The sequence below is a fragment of the Clupea harengus genome, chromosome 12 (genome assembly GCF_900700415.2).
Source record: "Clupea harengus chromosome 12, Ch_v2.0.2, whole genome shotgun sequence".
Lineage (NCBI taxonomy): Eukaryota > Metazoa > Chordata > Actinopteri > Clupeiformes > Clupeidae > Clupea > Clupea harengus.
The window spans coordinates 24,049,431-24,072,502 of NC_045163.1; the positions used below are offsets into that span (position 1 = coordinate 24,049,431).

Consider the following 23,072-nt stretch of genomic DNA (forward strand, 5'->3'; position numbering starts at 1 on the left):
GGGAGAGGGGCGCTCCTGGGGTAGGGGAGAGGGGCGCTCCTGGGGCACGTGGAGAGGGGCGCTCCTGGGGTAGGGGGAGAGGGGCGCTCCTGGGGCACGTGGAGAGGGGCGCTCCTGGGGCGGTGGGAGAGGGGCGCTCCTGGGGCACGTGGAGAGGGGCGCTCCTGGGGCGGTGGGAGAGGGGCGCTCCTGGGCCGCGGTGGGAGAGGGGCGCTCCTGGGCCGCGGGGAGAGGGGCGCTCCTGGGGCACGTGGAGAGGGGCGCTCCTGGGGCGGTGGGAGAGGGGCGCTCCTGGGGCACGTGGAGAGGGGCGCTCCTGGGGCAGGTGGAGAGGGGCGCTCCTGGGGCACGTGGAGAGGGGCGCTCCTGGGGCGGTGGGAGAGGGGCGCTCCTGGGCCGCGTGGAGAGGGGCGCTCCTGGGGTAGGGGAGAGGGGCGCTCCTGGGGCGGTGGAGAGGGGCGCTCCTGGGCCGCGGGGAGAGGGGCGCTCCTGGGGCACGTGGAGAGGGGCGCTCCTGGGCCGCGGGGAGAGGGGCGCTCCTGGGGCACGTGGAGAGGGGCGCTCCTGGGCCGCGGGGAGAGGGGCGCTCCTGGGGTAGGGGGAGAGGGGCGCTCCTGGGGCGGTGGGAGAGGGGCGCTCCTGGGCCGCGGGGAGAGGGGCGCTCCTGGGGCGGTGGGAGAGGGGCGCTCCTGGGGCGGTGGGAGAGGGGCGCTCCTGGGCGGTGGGAGAGGGGCGCTCCTGGGCCGCGGGGAGAGGGGCGCTCCTGGGGCACGGGGAGAGGGGCGCTCCTGGGGCACGTGGAGAGGGGCGCTCCTGGGGCGGTGGGAGAGGGGCGCTCCTGGGCCGCGGGGAGAGGGGCGCTCCTGGGGCGGTGGGAGAGGGGCGCTCCTGGGGCGGTGGGAGAGGGGCGCTCCTGGGGCACGTGGGAGAGGGGCGCTCCTGGGGCGGTGGGAGAGGGGCGCTCTGGCCAAGATCACACACACGTCGGCACACTGCAGCTCCCCACAAACTCCAGTCTGCCGCTGGAGGACACCACAGGGGCAGGACACCGGGATGCTGCTATAACTGGCAGCTGCCTTACTTAACAGAACGGATCTGGATTCATGTTTCAGGGTACGAAAAAAAAAGATTGAGGTGACCCCTATCTTCAGCTGCACCCTAGCTTCAGATTACATGTGTAATGCTACGTTTGGATTTTAGATCAGCTCTGATCTGTGGCCCTATTTGTATCGTCACTGCGAATGCTGCTCTGTCCTGAAATGAACCACCTGAGCACATTTAAAGCTAATGGCATGAACCCCACATCACAACAACGACCCTTTCCAATATTTATAATGTCAACATTACTACACACCACAATGAGTATGTATGAAAATGTTACATTACATACAATTTTACAAACATTATTTCTGATTGTTAGATCACATGGGCACCGACCTGATGTGAATCTGATACAGGAATATAAGACCCACAGGCTAACTAAATACGCATGAGCATAAAAGCACTTCAATAGTTAATCTTTCCTTCAAAAGTGTTAACTCCATTCCATAACACAGTAGGACTGTACCTGAGTGGCCTGAGTATGCTGAGAGAGCACTAACGCACTAAGAAGTGTGCCTCTGCACTAACGCACTAAGAAGTGTGCCTCTTCGTCTCCTCGTTCACTACAACCTCAGGGGAGGATTCCACCCGTCCTTGTCCTTCAACATTCGCTTGATTTGTCTGTTGGCTGAAACAAACATTAGAACTAACATAAACAAACATTAGAACTAACATAAACAAACATTAGAACTAACATAAACAAACATTAGCCCAGAAGCTGCCTGTGGGTGCGGGCTCAAGTCACAGCCTGGGAAAGGGGAATTGCAACACACAAGACACTCTTCAAATGCCACTGCAATGGATTGATGGCAGGATTACAACAGAGGAGACTGGTACCAAGGCTATGGACGCGGTCTGGTACTAAGGCTATGGAAGGGGGAGTGGGGGGTCTGTTTGGCCATTTGTGTGTGTGTGTGTGTGTGTGTGTGTGTGTGTGTGTTTCTGACTCAGATGAAAACCAACGCATGACCCCGAGATCCCCCCAGCTCAGGAGGCTATTATGTAAGCGTAGAGAGAGAGAGAGAGAGAGAGAGAGAGAGAGAGAGATATGGACAGCGAGTGAAAGGGAGAGAAAGAGGGAGGAGAGGGAGAATCAACATTAATTTACTGAGAGAGAACAAGTGGCACACATTTATGTGAATATGCTTATAAAAGGATAGAAGAAGGGAAAATGACAGAGGGACAGGTAGAGAGAGAGAAAGAGAGAGGGGGAGAGAGAGAGGGGGGAGAGAGAGGGAGAGCGTGAGAGAGAGAGACAGCGCAAGAGAGAGAGTGCGAGAGAGTGCAAGAGAGACAGGGAATGCGAGAGAGAGAGAAAGAGGGAGAGCATGAGAACGAGAGAGAGCGCGAGAGAGAGCGCAAGAGAGGGAGAGAGAGAGAGAGAGAGAGAAAGAGAAAGAGAGAGAGCGTATTCCAGTCTGGATGCTGACAGATAAGCATCTGTTTGAAGAGGGAATTTAAAATAGACCATCAACAGTGAGAGTGAGCGGGAAAGTTTACTCTGACAAGGTGACGATCCATTCGGAGTGACAGTTCCGACACTGCGCGTGTGCGTGTGTGTGTGTGTGTGTGTGTGTCACACTGTCATCATTGCACACAATAGGGAGCTAATTGATGAGATGAGATTACAACAAATGCCTCAGCTGAAGAGCAGCCTCTGTTTCTCTCTCACACACACACACACACACACAGCACAAAAGCTCTATGATATAACTATGATCGCTGACAGATTTACATTAACATAGAACACACAAATACACGCGCACACACGCAGGCACGCACACACACACACAGTCAGACAGCAGCACAAAGCTATGTGATACAACTATGATCGCTGACAGATTTACATTAACATAGAACACACAAATACACGCGCACACTCACACACACACACACGCACGCACGTAGTACAACTCTGACACAAGCTTTTGTCTTCTCTTTGAATCAGAATTACAGACAGCATGGCAGCTCAAAATGACTGTGTGTACTGCTACTGAATAAGATCTCTCTCTTTCACACACACACACACACGCACACGCACACACACACACACACACACACACACACACACACACACACACACACACACACACACACACACACACACACACACAGCCCACAGCCCACAGCAGCAACAGAGCATGGCGAGGTGGCTGAGTCGAGTCTCCAACGCAACCAACCAGGCGCACGCCACGGCTGCAGCAGCCACGCAACGGAGGGAGGGAGGGAGGGAGAGAGAGAGAGAGAGAGGCAGAGAGAGAGAGCCCGCAGCTACTGACATACTTGGCCTATAAATAGCGGCAGCTAAAAATGACTGATTAACTCAAACACAACCCATTGGCCACGGAGGAATGGTGAAAAACATGGACTGACGTGAATCCATTCTTCTTCTCTTTCTCTTTCTTTTTTTCCCTTTCATTTTCCCTCCCTCCGTCCCTCCCTCCTCCTCCTCCTCCTCTCCGTGAGAGAGAGTGTGGAAGAGGGGATGGAAAGGAACGTCTTGCGCAGCGTTTTGCGGGGGCAGCCGAGGAGCTCTCCGTGTTCATTTGAATGTGAAAGCGGGGGGCCACTTCAAGCGTGATGCGTCAACGTCCCCGGACTAGCCGCCGTCAGCTCGCGTTAGAGACGAAGGGGAGACAGAGAGATGAGGGAGGGAGAGGAGAGGAGAAGAGAAGAGAGAACAGAGGGGACTAAAAGGAAGAGAGAAAGTACCAGGGCCTGTGTGAGTTTAAGTCCATGGTCAGTTGATGACCTGTGTCAGTTCAAGTCTATGGTCAGTTGATGACCTGTGTCAGTTTAAGTCCATGGTCAGTTGATGACCTGTGTCAGTTCAAGTCCATGGTCAGTTGATGACCTGTGTCGGTTCAAGTCCATGGTCAGTTGATGACCTGTGTCAGTTTAAGTCCATGGTCAGTTGATGACCTGTGTCGGTTCAAGTCCATGGTCAGTTGATGACGGAAAAGCTGAGCTGTGACTGATTCACACCCAGCACTGATTTCTCCAGTCAAATGAGTTGGAAATCGATCTCAAGATTCAAATCAACAGGCAAGAGCTGAAACCTCTCAGTAAACTATATGAGCCCGTGTAGGGACACCAGATGAGACCACACAGGGGTCAAACACCTTGACTGTTGGATGGACACACAGAGAGTAAGAAACACAGGGGACAAAGGGACAAGTGTCTGTTTGGAAGGAGGGAAAGGACAACGGTTTTGGTCAGCAGGAGAGCCAAGCAGGGAGACAGAAAGACAGACAGACAGACAGGGAGAGAGAGTCAGATAGACGGAGAGACGGAGACACAGACAGGTGGGGCTGCTGACCTGAGGCCATTGAAGAGCTGCTTCGACTTGTCCAGCAGATAGCAGAAGTCTGTGACCGTTTTCCTCTCGCCCAGCGGGATGTCATCCTCTGCCCCCAACCCCGTCATGGCACCTGCTGCACACACACACACACACACACACACACACACACACACACACACACACACACACACACACACACACACACACACACACACACACACACACACACACACACACACACACACACACACACACACACACACACAACAAAACCATACATTAGAAAATGGTTGAGCCACATTCAAGGATTAACACACTGCATGAAAATGGTGTAAGCCTTCACTATAGGCGACAGATTGATGTAAAGATGGCGGAGCGGGACGAGAGTGAATTAGGACAGCGTGTGCTCAGAGGAGGCAGCAGCTCCAGTGGGTGTGATAGTGGAGGCCCAACACAGGCAGCACAGACTCACAGAGAGCCAGCACAGAGAGCCAGCACAGAGAGCCAGCACAGGCAGCAGAGACTCACAGAGAGCCAGCACAGGCAGCACAGGCAGCACAGACTCACAGAGTACCAGCACAGGCAGCACAGACTCACAGAGAGCCAGCACAGGCAGCACAGGCAGCACAGACTCACAGAGTACCAGCACAGGCAGCACAGACTCAGAGAGCCAGCAGGCTCCCACTAAACAGCTTCCACTTCCACTCGCCCTAAATGGACTCCATGGACAGAGAGAAGGAGAGAGAGAAAGAGAAAGAGAGAAAGAGAGAGGGGGGTGGGGTGATGAAAAAGAAGGGGGGAGAAAGAGCGAGAAAAAGAGAGCGATGAATGGATACATGAGGAGAGTAAAATGGAGGGGTGATGGGGAGAAAAGAGAAAGGGACATGAGGAAGAGAAGCAGAGAGGGAGATTAGAAGAGGAGAGAAAGTGGAGAGAGAGAGGGAGAGAAAGAGGGAGAGAAAGAGGGAGAGAGAGATAGAGATGGGGGGGGGGGGGGGGGAGCGTGGATGAGAGATGGGGGGTGGGGCTGGCACACTGTCCACCATATGCCAGCGGACGGGTATGGAGCCTCCAGAAGTTGGGCGGTGGCACACAGGCTCTGCTGGGCTTTGGCCTCTCTGCCTGAACTTGCCCAACACACACTCACACACACTCACACTCACACTCACACTCACTCTCTGCCTGGCCTTGCCCAACACACACTCACATTCAGACACCCTCACACACACACCCTCACACACACTCACACAATCACAATCCTGACACACAATCACAATCCTGACACACAATCACTCAAACACAATCACACACACACTCCCTAAAGGCTATCATGCAGCAGGGGGTAAGTATATTCTATGTTTTTTGCAATCACAGAGAGAAGACTGGCCACTGCTGTCACACAGGAACGTACAATCACATTCAGCCATTTAATCCACTCGTTTAATCCAGATCGACTGGCACTATAGAGAAGATGGCGTCCTACATATCTGTGTGCCCACAAGACTAACACAGTAGACGAATGGCACTTGTGAAACACATAATCCACGCTGGAGCTAGAGCTGTGGCTGTAACATGGGTTGGACTCTCCTTGAGCACACTGTGGACTAGCTGCTCAGCTGTGCTATTCCTAGTGTGTATAGCGCCACACACACCAAAGCAAAGGGCAGTTATTCATTTTCACATGAGCAGTGTATAAGCAGCACAAAGGAATGAAGTGACCCTGGCCCAATTAAATATTTGTAATAAATTACATTTGTATTATTTACTTGACATAATAAAAGCTGCCATGTCATTGCTGAGAAACAAACTGACCTACAATTTTAGCTGTCCAAAGTCATTCACTCCGATTCATCAACTGTACCTCACACGGGTTCCTGAGCCTCTACGAAGGGTTACAGTAACCGTTGGCGATGGCGTAGCAACCCATGCCAAGCCCTCTGATTAGCGAACCCAGGTTAAAAGCATGGGTCTGACCCTTGCAGCAACATGTGTGAACGGAACAGGGTGACTGAACCCAAGACCACCCATCGAGACGGCCAGTCCCCCGTCTTTGCCAGTTCAGCATCTCTGGGTGAAAATGTGCCCTTAAGGGCGTGTCCTGGTGGGTGGGGGGGGTGCAGACTGCATATATGTGTGCATACAAATATAATGCAATACATACACCGTGTGTGTGTGTGTGTGTGTGTGTGTGTGTGTGTGTGTGTGTGTGTGTGTGAGAGAGAGTGTGCTTCTAAGTTTGTCTGGCAGTCTCTTGCGGAGCAGCAGCCTTGGGCAGGCGTAAGACAGCTCTGTCACACCCCATCTCATCCAACAGCTCTTCCTGTGGGGGAGGGGGGCACGCACACACACACGCACACACACGCACACACACACACACGCACACACACACACACACGGAGACAGTCCTGCTGCTCACTCCTACCTTTAGTATTATGTTTAATACATTACCCCATATTATTCATTCGGTTTCATACTCAATGGTAGTGCATACCTCACAGTACTACTCGAACAATGCTACTACCTACTATACGGTAAAATAAAACAAATCCTTGCCTTCACCTATGCTTTCCATGCACATTCACATATCTACCAGTGCCATAATTATATCAGCTTCACGATGATCACACCGACGTGGGACTGAACTGAAGCCTTGGATGGCACAGTTCACTAGCCATTAAAGTGCTCAACCACTATAGCCACCCTGTATGCTGGCTTAGAAAACACAGGCTTATGGTTCATATGTTCAGTGGCACAAAGCCAAAAGGGATGGAGCATAGAAGACACTGGAGAAAGACAGAGCCACAAGGAGAGATTGTGTTTGTGTGAGTGTGTGTGTGTGAGAGTGTGTGTGTGAGTGTGAGTGTGTGTGTGTGTGTGTGTGTGTGTGTGTGTGTGTGTGTGTGTGTGTGTGTGTGTGTGTGTGTGTGTGTGGTGTGTGTGTGTGTGTGTGAGAGTGTGTGTGTGAGAGTGTGTGTGTGTGTGTGTGAGAGAGACAGAGGGGAAAGGAGATTAAAGGAGGAAGGGGTGGGAAGAGCAGGTGGAATTCTGGGAGCCTGGAGGTGCAACTTGCCGAGCATGAACCTAACATTAGACCATCCCACATGTCTTCTCAGTGGTAGCAGGCACTCCATCCCGTGTGTGTGTGTGTGTGTGTGTGTGTGTGTGTGTGTGCGTGTGTGTGTGTGTGTGTATTTGTAAAACCCGGTGTGTGTGTGTTTAAATGCACATTCCTGCACTGATTGAAGTACAGCGGACTGGAGAGAGAGAACTGGAAGAGGGCAAGGGTGTGAACAAGACAGAGGGAGAAGAAAGGAGAAATGAAGGGAGAGAGAGAGGGAGAGAGAAAGAGAGAGAGGGAAAGTGAGAGAGAGAGAGGAGCAGAGAGAAAGGGAGGCAGAGAGAGAGAGAGAGAGAGAGAGAGAGAGAGAGAGGCAGAGAGAGAGAGAGAGGCAGAGAGAGAGGCAGAGAGAGAGAGAGAGAGTGAGAGAGATCTTACGCAAAGCCAGAGAGCCTGAGGCAGAGCAGCCACTGCTCAGCTGTTAAATCAGCCCAGCTGAGGAGGGACAGAGGGGTGAGAGCTGCACGCGCTCGCTCACACACACACACGAACATGAGCAGTCACACACGCTCACACACACACACACGAACATGAGCAGTCACAAACACACACACACACGAACATGAGCAGTCACAAACACACACACAAAAATGAACACGAGCAGTCACACGCGCACAGACACACACACACACAAATGAACATGAGCAGTCACACGCACACACACACACACACACACACACACACACACATAAGCATTAGGACCACGCTGCACAAGAACATAAGCACGTAGATTTCCCCCATGTGTCTAAACTAAAGCATATAGACCAACACACACAGTCTTACACACACTGGACAGTCCTGATCTCTTCAAAAGACTACATTTGCACCTGAAATGAACATGCATGAACACACACACACACACACACACACACACACACACACACACACACACACACACACACACACACACACACACACACACACACACACACACACACACACACACACACACACACACACACACACACCACCCCCCCAGGTCTCAGGCTGCTGTGTGTGTGAGGGCATGCGTGCAGAGGGGAGGCTACAGTAGGAGCACTTGCATAACAGAGACATGGAAATGACCCTGGAGTCCGCATGAGCATCATACTGTCCTGTTAGGTCAGGTTTATTTAAAAGTAGTGTTCTCATGCAGCCTTGTGTACGTGTGTGTACGTGTGTGTGTGTGTGTGTGTGTGTGTGTGTGTGTGTGTGTGTTAAGGGTCAGTGGGGTGTGCGCCCTTCTGACAATGTCAGACACACACTCTTCTGGTCACTCAAAGATGGACAGAGTGGAAATGAACTACTGGCTTTGCCCACATCACGCCTACAAGCACACACCCGCGCCTGTAACACACACGCACGCCTGTAACACACGCCTACAAGCACACACACATGTACGCATGTAACACACACACACGCCTGTAACACTATGCACGTGCAAACACACACACTCGCACTAAAATATGCACATAAAAAAAAAGTCCTTCCCCCAATACACAATACCAAGAGCCCTGCCTGAACACACACACACACACACACACACACACACACAGGCACTGCAGGTATGATGAAGCAAAGGGCCACACACACACTACATGACACAACACACACACACACACACACACACACACACACACAGAGCTAGGCCATGGGGAAGGACTCAACTCTGCTGAGCTAGAACACTGGCTCAAACACACAAGGGGAAAGAGACAGTGATATATAATCTATATAATATACTATACCGTTTCAGTGATATATAATATATATAATATACTATACCGTTTCAGGCTAAAGTTTGGACACCCCTGATAATTATCATTATTTCAGATTATAATCTGCTGGTCTTTCAAAGCAGCAATTTCATTTAGACATAATTTGAGTCTTGAACATTGTTCCAAGAATCTGCTGATACTGGGTGGAATCCATGCGACCCTCAACTTTGACAAGTTCTCCAGTACCTGTGCTAGCCATACAGCCCCATAGTATGACGGACCCTCCACCAAATTTTACAGTAGGCAGCAAGTTCTTTCTTAATTTCTTAGTGTCCACAGCACTTTTTTCCAAAATGATTCTTGCTTGTCCAGATGAGCCTTTGCATACCTCAAGCGACTCTGCTTGTGGTGAGTACGCAGAAAAGGCTTTTTTATGCATTACCCTTCCATTGGGCTGTCCTTGAATTGTCAAGCTGGCTCCACTGAATGGCTGAGTGCAATATCAGTGCTGTACTGTAAAAGTGCCTTGGCTCCTTATTAAGATTTTTGTAAACGAACAACCTACTGTGGTGATTTTGGTGCCAGCGATTACTGCAATGATATAACCAACCAAACCGGATAATGGACATCTGCATATCATCAAAAGCTGTTTTTGTGTGGGAGGGGGTGAATCACAGCACCACGTTATGGACCACCCCCCTTCAACCTGTCTCTCATCACTCTCTGAAAGCACCCACCCCCCCTTCTCTACCTTGTCTCGTTCTCTCCTTCAGTTCTCCCTTTTTCTCTCTCTTCCTGTTTTCCCCCATCTCTCTCCCCCCCTCTCTCTCTCTCTCTCAGAGTGGAATCAGGAGGAGCTCAGAGCAGCAGGCTGAGAGCAGGAGGCTCAGCATGTAAAGTGCTTAGGCTCTATGTGTTTCCACACATGCGCTTCAGCTTCCATTAGCTCCCACACACCACTGATGACAGTCATTACAAGCTGAGCTCCGCGCTAATATCCCTTACCTGTCAGGTGTCTCAGTGGCTCACCACCGCTGGAAAAAAGGCTTACGCCACCGTGAGAGCCATGACTTATTTATGCCTATGGGCATCACGTATGAGGAAGGGAACATTGAATACAGTACTAAGGCAATAACAGGGTTATGGAGTTGTGATTCAACACTTTACAGCCTCTACAACCACTGTGGAGTGGAAATAAAAAAGCTCTGGCAGCTGAAGGTAGGCGTAGGGAGTGCAGAATCAATACTGATGTCCAACGATTCCCTTGTTTCGATAATGTTACAAAGATTTCTTTTTTCGGGAATGTTACAAAGATTCCTTTTTTTGGGAATGTTACAAAGATTCCTTTTTTCGGGAATGTTACAATGATTCCTTTTTCGGGAATGTTACATTTAATCCTTTTTTCGGGAATGTTACAAAGATTCCTTTTTTCAGGAATGTTACAATAAATCCTTTTTTCGGGAATGTTACAAAGATTCCTTTTTTCGAGAATGTTACAAAGATTCCTTTTTTAGGAAATGTTACAATGATTCCTTTTTTAAGGAATCCTGTTTTTGCTATTATCGCATATGTTAAAGTCGTGTATATCTACAACTTAAATGTAATTATTTAATCATTTATTTACTTCAGCATTTAGTGTATTGCTTTACTGTTTGTACTTGGAGGCTCCATCCTGTTGGTCTGTCCAAGCCTTCTGCTAAAGCCAGCAGAGAGGATCAGCTTTCAGTGGCTTACAGAGAGAGAGAGGGAGGGCCACAATGACTCTCTCCTCTGATCAATACACTGGTCAATTTCAACATGTAGATTTAAAGTGTTCCATTTTGAGCTCGTAAGGAGGCAGTAATTGAAATGGCCATGGGAAGATCACAAGCAAGAGAGGGAGAAACAGCAGCCAGGGGAAGACACCACAAGCAAGAGAGGGAGAAACAGCAGCCAGGGGAAGACAGAGAGGGAATAGAGCAGAGGTACTAGTCTTCATCAGTTCCCAAATACTGACAGACACTAATGCTCATATACACAGCCCCTCACCCCCACGCACACGTCGCACACTTCTGCCATTGTAGCACACACACACACACACACACACACACACACACACACACACACACACACACACACACACACACACACACACGCTCACACGCTCACACACACTCACAAATCTATTTGCACACACTCATCCTAACACACACAGACCCGCACAAATAAATCCATTTACTCTACGTTGTTACTGTGTGGTGGACATCTTCACTTGACACCCGCGTCCACCCCCCACTCCCCACATGGAGATGGATGGAGTGAGTGGATGGAGCTGCCACTGGTGGCGGTCAGTGGGCACCGAGGCGGGAAATGGCTGATGATAGATTTACACACGGACGCTCCCACACATAAACATGCACTCTTGCACAATGAGGAGCAGCCAGCGTCTCAGCAATCTGCTTAATTCTTCTAAACCACAGCCAAAGAGACACACACACACACACACACACACACACACACACACACACACACACACACACACACACACAGAAAACCCATCTATACTTCGCCTGGACGTGCTGGTATATGGCTTCAGTGACCCACTTACTCTCTCTCTCTCCCCCTCTATAAAAATGCATGAGCTACACATCTGCACAGCGGCAGTGGCAGCAGGGGAACTGCAGAAGACATGCATGAGAGTGTGTGTGCTTGTGGGTATGTGTGTGTGTGTGTGTGTGTGTGTGTGTGTGTGTGTGTGTTTCTGTGTGTGTGTGTGTGTTTCTGTGTGATGCTAACACATGCAACAATGCTGGTATGGCTCCAGGAAGACAAGGTCACTGTATATTCTCCATAATATGGAGGCTCTATCTGAAAACTGGAACAAAGCTCACCGACAATACACTGTAAAACACATCAGTTTAACTCAAACTAGTCCTGGTTAATTACTGGTTAACTCTATATAGGAAACCACATGAAATAAGTATTCCGCTCGAGAATATGACACCAGAATATGGCCTATCACGGCAGCACACACAATCCCTACAAACCAAAGCCAGACAAAGAACTAGATCATTAACAATCCGCATTGCCAACTCAAGCGCTGGCGCTGGGGAACAAGACCAACTGTGAATAGCAGATAAGCAGTCACTATTATGTCAACACACGGCAGTACATACACCCACTCCAGCGGAGAGAAATTACAGTGTCAGCCAGAGGCTCCCTGTGGACCCGTGTGAGTTAGAAGCGGGGGGTCAATACTTACAAGATCTTATAACCATTATGGGTCAGGAAAGACATCCATTCTTTTAATCAGATGAGGACCTTTTGGCCCGACACACAGATGACTACACGGAGCAGATATTCATGCCACTGCTTTTTATTAGATTGTCTGAAGTCGTCAATCACGGCAGCGGGCTGTGGCCCAGGACGCGTGTTTACCGCCGGCGTAATTACTGACTGGGAATATTTTTTTTTACAAACACTTAACTTGAAGTCAGATCGCCTCGACTCGATTCAGGACTGACGGCCGCGGACACTTCGCTGCGTTTAAGAAGAGCAGACGTCTAGTGAAGCATCATGCAGTACCTGCATCCCATCTCAAAGTGGCTTTGAAGAAGTGAATTATTTAAGGAATGGAGGATACACACAGAGAGAAGCACATGCTCACACTGCATACTTCACACACACACACACGCGCACACACACACACACACACACACACACACACACACAATGATTTTGTTGCAAGCTTGCTGCCTGTCCTTTGGCTGAAGATGCAGTGTCGGTGCTGAGTGATGGGCTAGTTTACTCTAATTAACTGTTCACACAACAGAGACCTTAATCCAGCCCTGATATATCTTGAGGCCTTTTCAACAGAATATGACAGAACATCTTGCTTAGGCCCTCGACAACCAAAGCACTAACCATCTTCCACACAGAGCCTAGTTCTATTACCATTTCTCCACCAAACTGCGAGGATCTGTGCTTCGAACCAGGAGTGAACATCTGTCGGGGAGGAGAGCAGTCCCATATTTTTTTAATGAACATGGAGCTTTGATGGATGGATCGGTCCATCATCAGACCATGTTTGTTGAGAAACACAGTCCTGGTGGAAGAGAAAAATCTCAGAAACGTAGACGTGGTGATTTTGGACAAGAGCAGCGTGCAGCTTTTGCCACAGATTATAATCTCAAGGACCAGACTAATATACATTAGATGGATCATCTAGGTCAGTGGAAATGGTTCACCTCCCAACAATGACAAATATGTGGGGATTCACATTTTCTCCATCAGGTTATGGCAGGCACCACAGTAACACTAGATTGCTTCCCAAATCCCAAAGTAGCCTGGATGTACAACACCTATGTTGTTATGGCAATAGATTTCTGTACATATGCAAAAGGCATTGTTTATGAGCAAGATTGTAGCCGTGTCGATCAGCTGGCTGGCTGGCTGGCTGTGTCACTGGTGCTTTGGCCGGAGACGAGGTGGGAGGACCACTGGGGCCAGATGGCGTGGCAGTGCAGGTCCATGAGGAACAGGAGGATCCTTCAGGGCCAAAAGACGCTTCTGCATGAGGGAACAGTGGCTAACAGATTGCCGCCGGTGGTCCACGGCACTGTGTGTTCAGATGGGCCCGTGTGACACCAGCGAAGGCTTGTGATTGGCCATGGGGGCTGGGAGAAGGGGGTCAGAGCTGATGAGAAACTAAAAGGGCCGAGCAGAGGCACTCACGGCAACATGCTCTCTCGCCAACTGTTTATAAGCTTATCTTAATGATTGACTCTGTTATAAGCTTATCTTATAGCCTTTTAGACTGCCCGTTTCCCATATCCTCCTGCACAACTCGTCTCCCAGCGTTGTGGTACACATCATCCAGGGCTCTGAATTTTTTTTTCAATTTCAATCAGCAACACCTTGAGTATTTAGCATTAGGCAGCCAACAAACTGTGGTAGGATAGATACTCCAGCTATGAAGAAGATGAGGAGAGAAGAAAAGAAAAGAAAAGAAAAAAGGGCAGGCCGGAAGGCAAATGTCAGGAAGTACTGGAGAATGAGAACATACAGGGCCTAACATTAAGAAACTCCTCAAACCTCCAGAACACGATGACTAAGTGGATGGCAAGGAAGGAGGGAGTTTCTCATTAAATCCGAGGTGCAGACAGGGGATCTCAAATCGCTCCCCTCTTCCCAGCATGTTTACACTCCGCGGCACCTCATCCCCCTCTGGGACATCCCCCATCTCCTCCTCCACCCACGTACTCAGATCGTTACACAGAGAAAGAAACAAACGAACACAAACACACAAACTCAAAGTCATGAGTCAACTCGTGCTCCGAACACAGCTCTATCGATGACACACATTGTGTGCAAAAAGCCAAAGATACACAGACTGTCCCTTTATAGGCCAGAATGACGTTGAGAGGACTAACGAGGTGCAACACACAGGCGGGAGCTGCCTGGCCGGCAGTGGTGCCGCTCGCATCTCCACCTACGGGCTTGTGCCGAGAAGCATGTGAGATGACACACACACACACACACACACACACACACACACACACACACACACACACACACACTCGTGTGGCAGGCTGCCCACGGACACGAACCCACACAGGACAGAAACAGACAAGCGGAGGCTACATGATGGCCAAGGTCACTGCCAAGAGTGATGCTGACGGAAACAAGCGCGAGCGCTCTGAGTAGCTCTCACGGACAGGAAATGCAGTTGTGTTTGGGTTGACAGACAGGCAGAGACTGTGATATCAAAAAAAGAAATACACCTTTCTGTTACATCCACTCACTATTATTCTATGAACTTCTCCCCTTATAAGGAGAGGTGACGTCATTCCAAGCAAGCTTGAGAGTGGCTGACTACAACCTGGTGGTGTGATTATCTAACCCATTCAGGGAAAACCACACACACACACACACACACACACAGACACACACACACACGCATGCACAGGTGCACACACACTGAGGTTCTAAGAAGCAGGCAGCAGTTCTTGTATTTCATTTTACAGCTATTTGTCCCATAATTACAACAGCATGAATCAGAAGCAGTGTATTGCTCCAGTATGTGTGGCACAGACTCCTAATGGTAGATATCTTCTCTCAGAGATGAAAGAATAGCCCGACACTACCTAATTTCATCAGTTCGTGACTATACAATCAAATCATTTTCATATTATGATATTCACAGCAGCACAATAGCAAATCGTAGATATTAAAACGAGGAAATTTAGGATCAACATTACTCTTCATTATACACTGTTTTTATCAAACATAGAAAAACAACGACTTTCGATGCAAAGACTGCCGGAAGGTCAACATTCTCCTTGACTCGGCTGAATGAACACATCGCTTATGCGTTGAAAGGCTCGTCAACCAAAAGAAGACATCTCAGTTCTAGTGGTATTTCGCGCAAAAGGGACGTAGCCTAGTCCTGAATAACACTACAACTACCGGGATTATTTTGGGTGGGGTACCGTGCTGCTGTCATGTTTCGATCACTGGAAAATTGTTACACATCTCATACTGATGCGTAATAGTTTTAATTCGAGACCTTACTGGGACGCACCTGTATTCAAACCCCGAACGCAACTCAATTAAACGAATACAAAATCCCAGTCATATGTCATGGCTATTGTTCAGTTATCCGGCTCCCCGTTCCCAGGTTCTTGTAACCACGGTTGTTGCATTAATTGACAAGCAAATGCTACCGTAGGGCTATCCATAATGCTGGTTTTTAAATGAAACGTGATGGTCACACGCACGGTGGTTTTGACAGGGTCGATCGCCTTGTCTACACCTACATTACCGTTGCTCTTAACACGTTAATTAACCCGCTTGTATTGTTACTGGTCAAACAAACGTTGCAACGACACCCGCTGCCATGTTACACATTAATGTGCCTCCTAATAGATATGAATGGGTGCAAGTAATTCAAAATTACTTACCGCCTTTCAGCTGCTTGGGTCTATTTGGTCGCGTCACTTTCGGGGATGGATGCAATGATACCAGCCCAGGCTACTGACCGCTCGCTGACTTCTGCTGAAAGATAGACATTGAAGAGCTAGACTAACTACATTCATAGAAAAAAGAATACGCGTTGGAAAAAAATGAGTATGGGCATAATGCTGCGAAACTAGCAAGCTATGCACATCTTTACCGCTAGGATAGCTAGCTATCCATTCATGTCAAGACCGACCCTGTGCACGATTGCCTGCTACTGTCAGACCCCCACGAATGGGCAACCAATGCATGGGACCACGCACACTAACATCTATCGTTACTTCCTTCACTTAGTTTGGAGCCAGGAGTCATGATACATTTCACTACGAAATCACTATAGAAAGACGTACGGAGGATTTCTACACAGGCTGCAGTGATGCCGAGTTGCGTGTAACTCATCTACTGTTAACGTTTAACGTACCAGACCGGTATAGTACGCTGCAAAGGATTATTGTTGGGGCTTCGGTAAAACATGAGATATTTCCGTTGGCTAACAATAGGTATTTTCTGAATGACAGATCAGATAACGTGAATTACCACGTATTACTCTTGTCAAACCATGTAATTAAGTATATAATGCAAGCATATAAAGACATTCAGTAACGTTTATGTACAGAAGTACAGCGAGTCAGTTCTGTCAATCACCAATATACTGTTAATGTTGGCTAACAGTGCAATGAACGAGCTAATCAACAGCTAACCATCACTACTAGCTACTGTGAATTAAGATACCTGTCAAGTTATCGCTACTCTGGGAGGCTAACTAGCTAGCATATACTCTGGCTAGATACCTGTGTTTTGTCTCACCGTAGTCCTCTGGGAGACCGTATCCAGGTGGAGCAAAACGCTAGCTATGTTAATGTGAGCCCAATTAAGTCAGAGCGTCCAATACAATGTCGCATCGTCATTTACAACTAGCAATGTCAACCCTCCCCAGTAGTGCACAAGAACGGTCGGTGGTACATTTGAGGACTAGTGTAGTCTCGTCCAGCCAGGCTTCTTCCATTGAGTAGCTGTGTCTTGCACCCGAACTTGATGATGTTCATCCACTCCCTTTCGGAGGATGACGTACAAATTAGCCCATTCGTTGTCTACTGTGTCAATCACATCTTGGAAATACTGCGATTGGTCACTGCTGTAAGGGGCATGGCTAAATACTTTTCTTTTATGATTCCGCCACCTAGTGGCCAATAACTAAATGATCCATCTCTGATACACAAGGACCTCACTTGTCTTCCAGAATGATGAATCAATATAATTTCTCAATACAGAAGTTAAGTTAATAATAAAGGCGTTTTTTATTTCAATATTTAATGGTAGGTGGGTTGCAGTCTCTACAATAATAAAATACAATAAATCTGCGAAAAAAGAAAAATCAATACAATTATTTCAATGTACAAAATAATCACTGCCTTCCTTCCCCGAGACTGTTCGCCCTCCTACCTGACAACCCTGTTCTATTTTCAGTAAAGCAACAAGAGAGTCCACCGACACACAAGAGTGTGTCTGATTTTGAGAAAATAAAATGGAGATAGTACTGCACTACCAAAAAAAGAGAGTTTGGAATTCCCCTGTAATGGACATGTGTTGACACAACCAAACCTTTGGCTGGGGTGTTCCAAGTGCCTCTCTTCATTTTGTCGTCCAGTATGGTACTCTGCTGCAGTATCTCACTCAAAGACATACCAATGTAGTAAGACATCAAAAAAAAGAAAAAAAGAAAGAAAAGAAAAACAACCCAAAGGCCAAATAAGGATTTGACCAGATCAATGTCCAGTTCTCCATTTACAAATCATTATTTATATCACTTATCAAGTCACATTATAAAATGTGGTTGGATTTAGGTATTCACTGAAGTCATGACTTCTAGAGCACTTAACCTCTCATATACGGGGGGGATGCTCTGCACCAACTTTATCTTACAGTATAAGAGGCATTTCATATGGTATGTATATGGGCATGTAAAATGTGATTTCTACCTACAGGAAAAGTCACTAAATCCATACCTTCCGCCACACACGTAACAGAGGTGAGGAAGATAAAGGGCGATACAATTAAGCTCAATCAAGAGAATGATGAACACTTAAAAATATTTGATAGAAAAAAAAAAAAAAAGGAGAAAAGCAGAAGAACTGGTGGTTGTAGGAAGGATGGACACGGCGGGGAGGAACCATGACTCGTGTGCTCAGAGGAAGTAAGGGGTCGTTGTTCTGGGTGGTATGACCCTCTCCGAGTCGGGCACCGCACGGAACAGCTTGGGCTCTCTCGTGTTGACGTCCTTGAACACCATGATGGAGGCGATGTTGCCGCAGCGGTAGCAGTAGTTGGGGGCCGACCACACGGTCACCAGCTTCTCGTCAAACATGAACTTGTAGCCCTCGTGGACCAGCTGATGAGCTCGACAGATCAGCTTTAGGTTGTTGATGTGAACAAACTGGGGGGGGGAGAGAGTGAGAATTTAGAAAACTATGTCTAGGTCCTAATGAAAGCTACAATGCATTGTAGTGGTCAGTAAACTGGAAAAATATTGCTGTAATATGCATACATGCCACAATATAACCTACATGGGTAGTGTTGTATCAATAAACACCACAAAAAAATAAAGTACTTAACTGAATAACTTTCCATATCACTATGCTATGTAAAGAGTTTTGGGCTTGATCTAGCAAACTAACTAGCACTTGTGTTGTGAAAGCTTTATCTTTCATTTTCGCAGGGTGTTCCGGTGGAACTACATGGAAGGCTGGTGGGGATGACACAAGTTAATCTGTCCTTCACATGACCCTACACCATCAAAATACATTTGAAGAGGATACCAAAACTAGTTACCTTATTAAAGCATACTTTCAAATTGTGGAAAATTACTATATTCTAATCTAACTAATTCTGATAATTTTTTCTTGACGTACAAAAAAAAAAACATTCTATACTTTCATTTTCTTAGATGAATAGGTAGGCTTTGTAAACTACAAACAGCCAGTGAGCCTTACCTCATTGGTGACTTTGGCACCAAACAGCCAGCCAGCACCTCTGGGGCTGATGGCCCAGGTGTCCACATCCTCTGGGTCGGACCACACCAGGTCACAGAACGCCCCCTTGTGGGGAATCTCCTGGTTGCGCTCTATGGTGCGTATCTGGTCAAGGGTCTTGATGTCGGGGGAGAGGCCTCCATGCACACAGAGAATCTGCTCATCTATCAACTGCAGTGAGAAATGGGAACAGGATCAAAGTCTGCTCAGCGCCACAGTGTCTTGAATCGTTGACAAAACAGCTAAAATGACGCAAACACGGGTGTTAAACACGAAAAAAATACTAACAATTTTATTTATGGTCAGATTTCTACTTAGTCTCATTACTTAATTCAAGTTTGACCAAACTTCAGGTGAAAATTATAAATGTATTAAAAAAAAGTTTGGGATCAAGTTTAATTAATGTTCTTTAGGACAATAATACATGTATGAATTCAAATGTATAAATAAATGTATGGAGATGAAGCTGTACTTACAGCTGCCACTGTCAGCATGTCAAACACCTTTGTGCAGTATCGCCATGCATTTGCATTTCCATACTTAGTTTGGCACTCATCTGGAAAGAGGGAAGACAGAGCCTTAACCACCTTCAAAGTTCATACTTCAATACTTTACTGCAATAAATATAACTTTATTACCATCACAATTACATCATGAAGCATATGAAAGTTAGATGGAAATTGAGGGCAACAACAAGGAGACAATGTGTCTTCATCAAATGTTCAAATATCAAGGGTCCCATCATCTATGCTTACTGGCGCAGAATGATATGGAGAACTGTGCTGTAACGTTGAGAAGTGTTATGCAGAACTTACCGTAGAATCCGTACACCTGTGTGATCTGCCTGCTCTCGTGGTTGCCCCGCAGCAGTGTGATGCGGTCTGGCCACTTGGCTTTTAACGCTAGCAGATATGTGAAGGTCTCCAAACTATAGTAACCTCTGTCCACAAAATCTCCCTGCATAAACAAAAGCAATACAGTCTGAGGCCTTGGAAAACAGGAAGTGAGGTGAATTCTAGCATTTACAGATGGTAGTCTACCATTTTATTTCTGTCAGAACTGGAATAAATGAACTGAAACAGATGCAGTTTGAATATGTAAAGAAAGACTTCATAGTACACTTAAGAGAAAACACTGTAACTCTAGACAGCACAGTAATAAATACTGTGTACCACTGCAGCTCTGTCTTCCTTTGACCCCATGTTTTGTAGTGTTTTCGATGGTAAAAATTTGTAACATTTCAACAACTGAGGCCAAACAAGCCCAATAATGGTTGCTTGAGCCTAAATACAAAGTCACAAGAACACAGACTAGGCCTAAGTAATCAAAAGAGAAGGACTAGTTTGCTTGTGGTTCCACTTTTCAGTGGCATCCTCTTCTCCCAAGGTCACAGCCAAACTAGCCCAAGGTTTGTTGTGTGAAGTCAAATGAATGTACGTGTTGGTGGATGGACAATTATCGCTCTACTAAACTTTACAAAATTTCACTTCACATTAAACCTAACCATAAAGTCAATTTGGTGCGATATGTAATTATATATTTACATTAATCATTTTCGCACGCAGCATCACACCAAGGCCTAGACTCCCCAACCATACGATGACGGAAATGCAAGGAAAATTGTCACCTCCAAATCAATCATTTACATCACTTACCATAAATATATAGTTTGTGTCTGGAACCTGCCCTCCGGTTCTGAAGAGTTCACATAGGTCATAAAACTGATGGGGATGGGGGTGGGGGCACAAAACAGTAGGTTACAATCAACATACAGTACTTACAGGATTTCCTGTAGTTGATCAAATTCATTAGGTTTCAGGACTCACCTGTCCATGGATGTCTCCACATACAGTTACCGGAGTGGATACGGGCTGTACATTTGATTCCTCTAGTAAAAGGTCACATACATAATCACACAATCTCTGTAAAAAAAACATATATACAAAATTATTATCACTTTCAACATTATGATGACATAGTGTGTGCACAACTTAAACATCATATTGGTATTTATTTGGTGCATTGGTGGTCATTCACTCCTTACAACATTCCCATCACCCATTACCACAACTAAAAGAAGAACTGAGATTTATGTGCAGTAATCATTGCAGTTACCTACCATATACGATCAAAATAAACAAGAAAACATTGCCACATAATGGGGGTTTTATGCAGAGCAAGTGAGAAGGCACTGTCTGGTTACAGTAGTGTGCTTAGCAATCTGACATTAAAGTTTGTGAACTAAAGTAAGATTAACGTTCATTTGGCAATTACTTGTCTTTCTCTCAGTTCGTTAAGAGTCATTTAATATGAAGGTGCTTGCGCTTAAACAGATCAGGAATTACCTACGACAACTATCAGATTACTAAGGCCTAAAGCCCAAACTAAATAGCTAGGTAACGTTAGCAGACTACTGTGTACAAGGTTGGGCATTAATTCAGGTTGTCAAGCAAGACTGTTTGCGTAGTGATTCAATGGTTAACGTAAGCAATAAGGATAAGCCACATAACGTTGGGTAGTTTGGGCGTTGGTTACCTATCTTTCTAGAGAAGTTAACTAGCTAACGTTACAAATAACGTCTCCATTTGAATATTGTTAGCTAAGGCAGCACTGCTGTCATTATCTTCGATGACCGGCAGCTAATATAAGATACTAATCAAACGTACACATTTATTTTTATTTCGTTAGAAATAGCGTTACGTCGCTCTCTGTGATGAAGGGCAACACACAAGCCATGGCTCACCGGCCCAGTTTACCCAGGTGTATCGCTGTGAATTGCTGATCAGTTATCGCTAGTTTAACTCGCCGTTCATCGCTTTACACAACCTGATTTCAAAAGTTGTCTTTCTCTTAGTAACGTTAGCCATATAGGTAATCTAACCTAAATGTCACCAAGATTAATGGACATCTATAACGGTACCACGCGTAAAGTGTTTTAGCAAGCCGCCTAGATAGCTACGTTTACCGAAAAGCTAAATAGCTAACATATCTTAGCTAGTTAACCGCAGCTAACGCTAACATTTGCTTGGCAGGAAACAGTACAGCCAGTCGGGCAGACATATTCTGATTGCAATTTTCGACCACAATGTACTGATCTCAAGATGTACAGAACATATCTAATACGTTTACCGTTGACATTCTTGCTTACCTTTAAATCGTTCTCTGGGAGATATTTGCACTGCCGAGCAATCTCGACATATTTATCCAAGTCTAACGGCGCCATTTTAAGAACAACAACTTCTGCTGAATCAAAAAGGAAGTGCTCATACGTCATTGCCTCTTGAAAGATTCGACGAGGCCATTGACATTCCACTTCAATTCGGAGGGAAAAGTATTTATATTATTAATTTAATAATTTATTTAATTAAAAAATACTTTCTGCACAAATGCAAGCACAATCATAGCAAGCCACTCTTCTCTATATTCCTCAATTATATAAAGGTATATGACAACACAATTCAAACCTTAAGAAACCTTAAAGCTACAAAAACATAATTTCTGTTGCCTTTTCTATGGTGTCTGTTTGAATATCTACTGTTTACTATATCAATTTCTCTTTACATGTTAACTGTTAAAGAGATTAAATAATGACAAATAATTTGTCATTGATTAATATGTACTGAGAAGCAGTTTGGCTAGGTGATTCACTGAGATTAGATAGCACACATCTCCTAATCCATACCTAAAACTGACTAGCCTAAAGTTGAAGTCAGAGCTTTAGGTTTAAGTAATTTAAACTCATTTTTTAAGCACTCCACATTATTCATGTTAACAAACTATAGTTTTAGCAAGTTGGTTAGGACATCTGCTTTGTGCATCACAAGTATCAAACA

General features: G+C 46.6%; 2 protein-coding genes across 7 annotated transcripts in view; both read right to left on the reverse strand.

The window, feature by feature from the left end:
* scai (suppressor of cancer cell invasion) overlaps window positions 1-17,372 on the reverse strand; it is a 35,686-nt gene extending 18,314 nt beyond the window's left edge. For 2 of the 6 annotated variants that reach the window (XM_031577421.2, XM_031577416.2), the window contains exons 1-3: window positions 17,002-17,372; window positions 16,156-16,249; window positions 4,421-4,535 (exon numbers count right to left, since the gene is read on the reverse strand). In XM_031577421.2, the coding sequence (XP_031433281.1) occupies window positions 4,421-4,527 (107 nt within the window). In that variant the 5' untranslated portion in view covers window positions 4,528-4,535; window positions 16,156-16,249; window positions 17,002-17,372. The remainder of the gene's footprint in view (window positions 1-4,420; window positions 4,536-16,155; window positions 16,250-17,001) is intronic. The other 4 variants (XM_031577418.2, XM_031577417.2, XM_031577419.2 and 1 more) reach the window with 4 other exon arrangements.
* Window positions 17,373-17,484: 112 nt separating this feature from the next.
* ppp6c (protein phosphatase 6, catalytic subunit) lies at window positions 17,485-22,512 on the reverse strand. Its single transcript, XM_012839898.3, has 7 exons — window positions 22,388-22,512; window positions 21,066-21,161; window positions 20,895-20,960; window positions 20,055-20,196; window positions 19,716-19,795; window positions 19,201-19,410; window positions 17,485-18,644 (listed from the first exon to the last, which is right to left on the reverse strand). The coding sequence occupies exons 1-7, from the start codon at window positions 22,460-22,462 to the stop codon at window positions 18,396-18,398; spliced, it is 918 nt and encodes a 305-aa protein (XP_012695352.2). The 5' UTR covers window positions 22,463-22,512; the 3' UTR covers window positions 17,485-18,395.
* Between the last annotated feature and the right edge of the window lie 560 nt (window positions 22,513-23,072).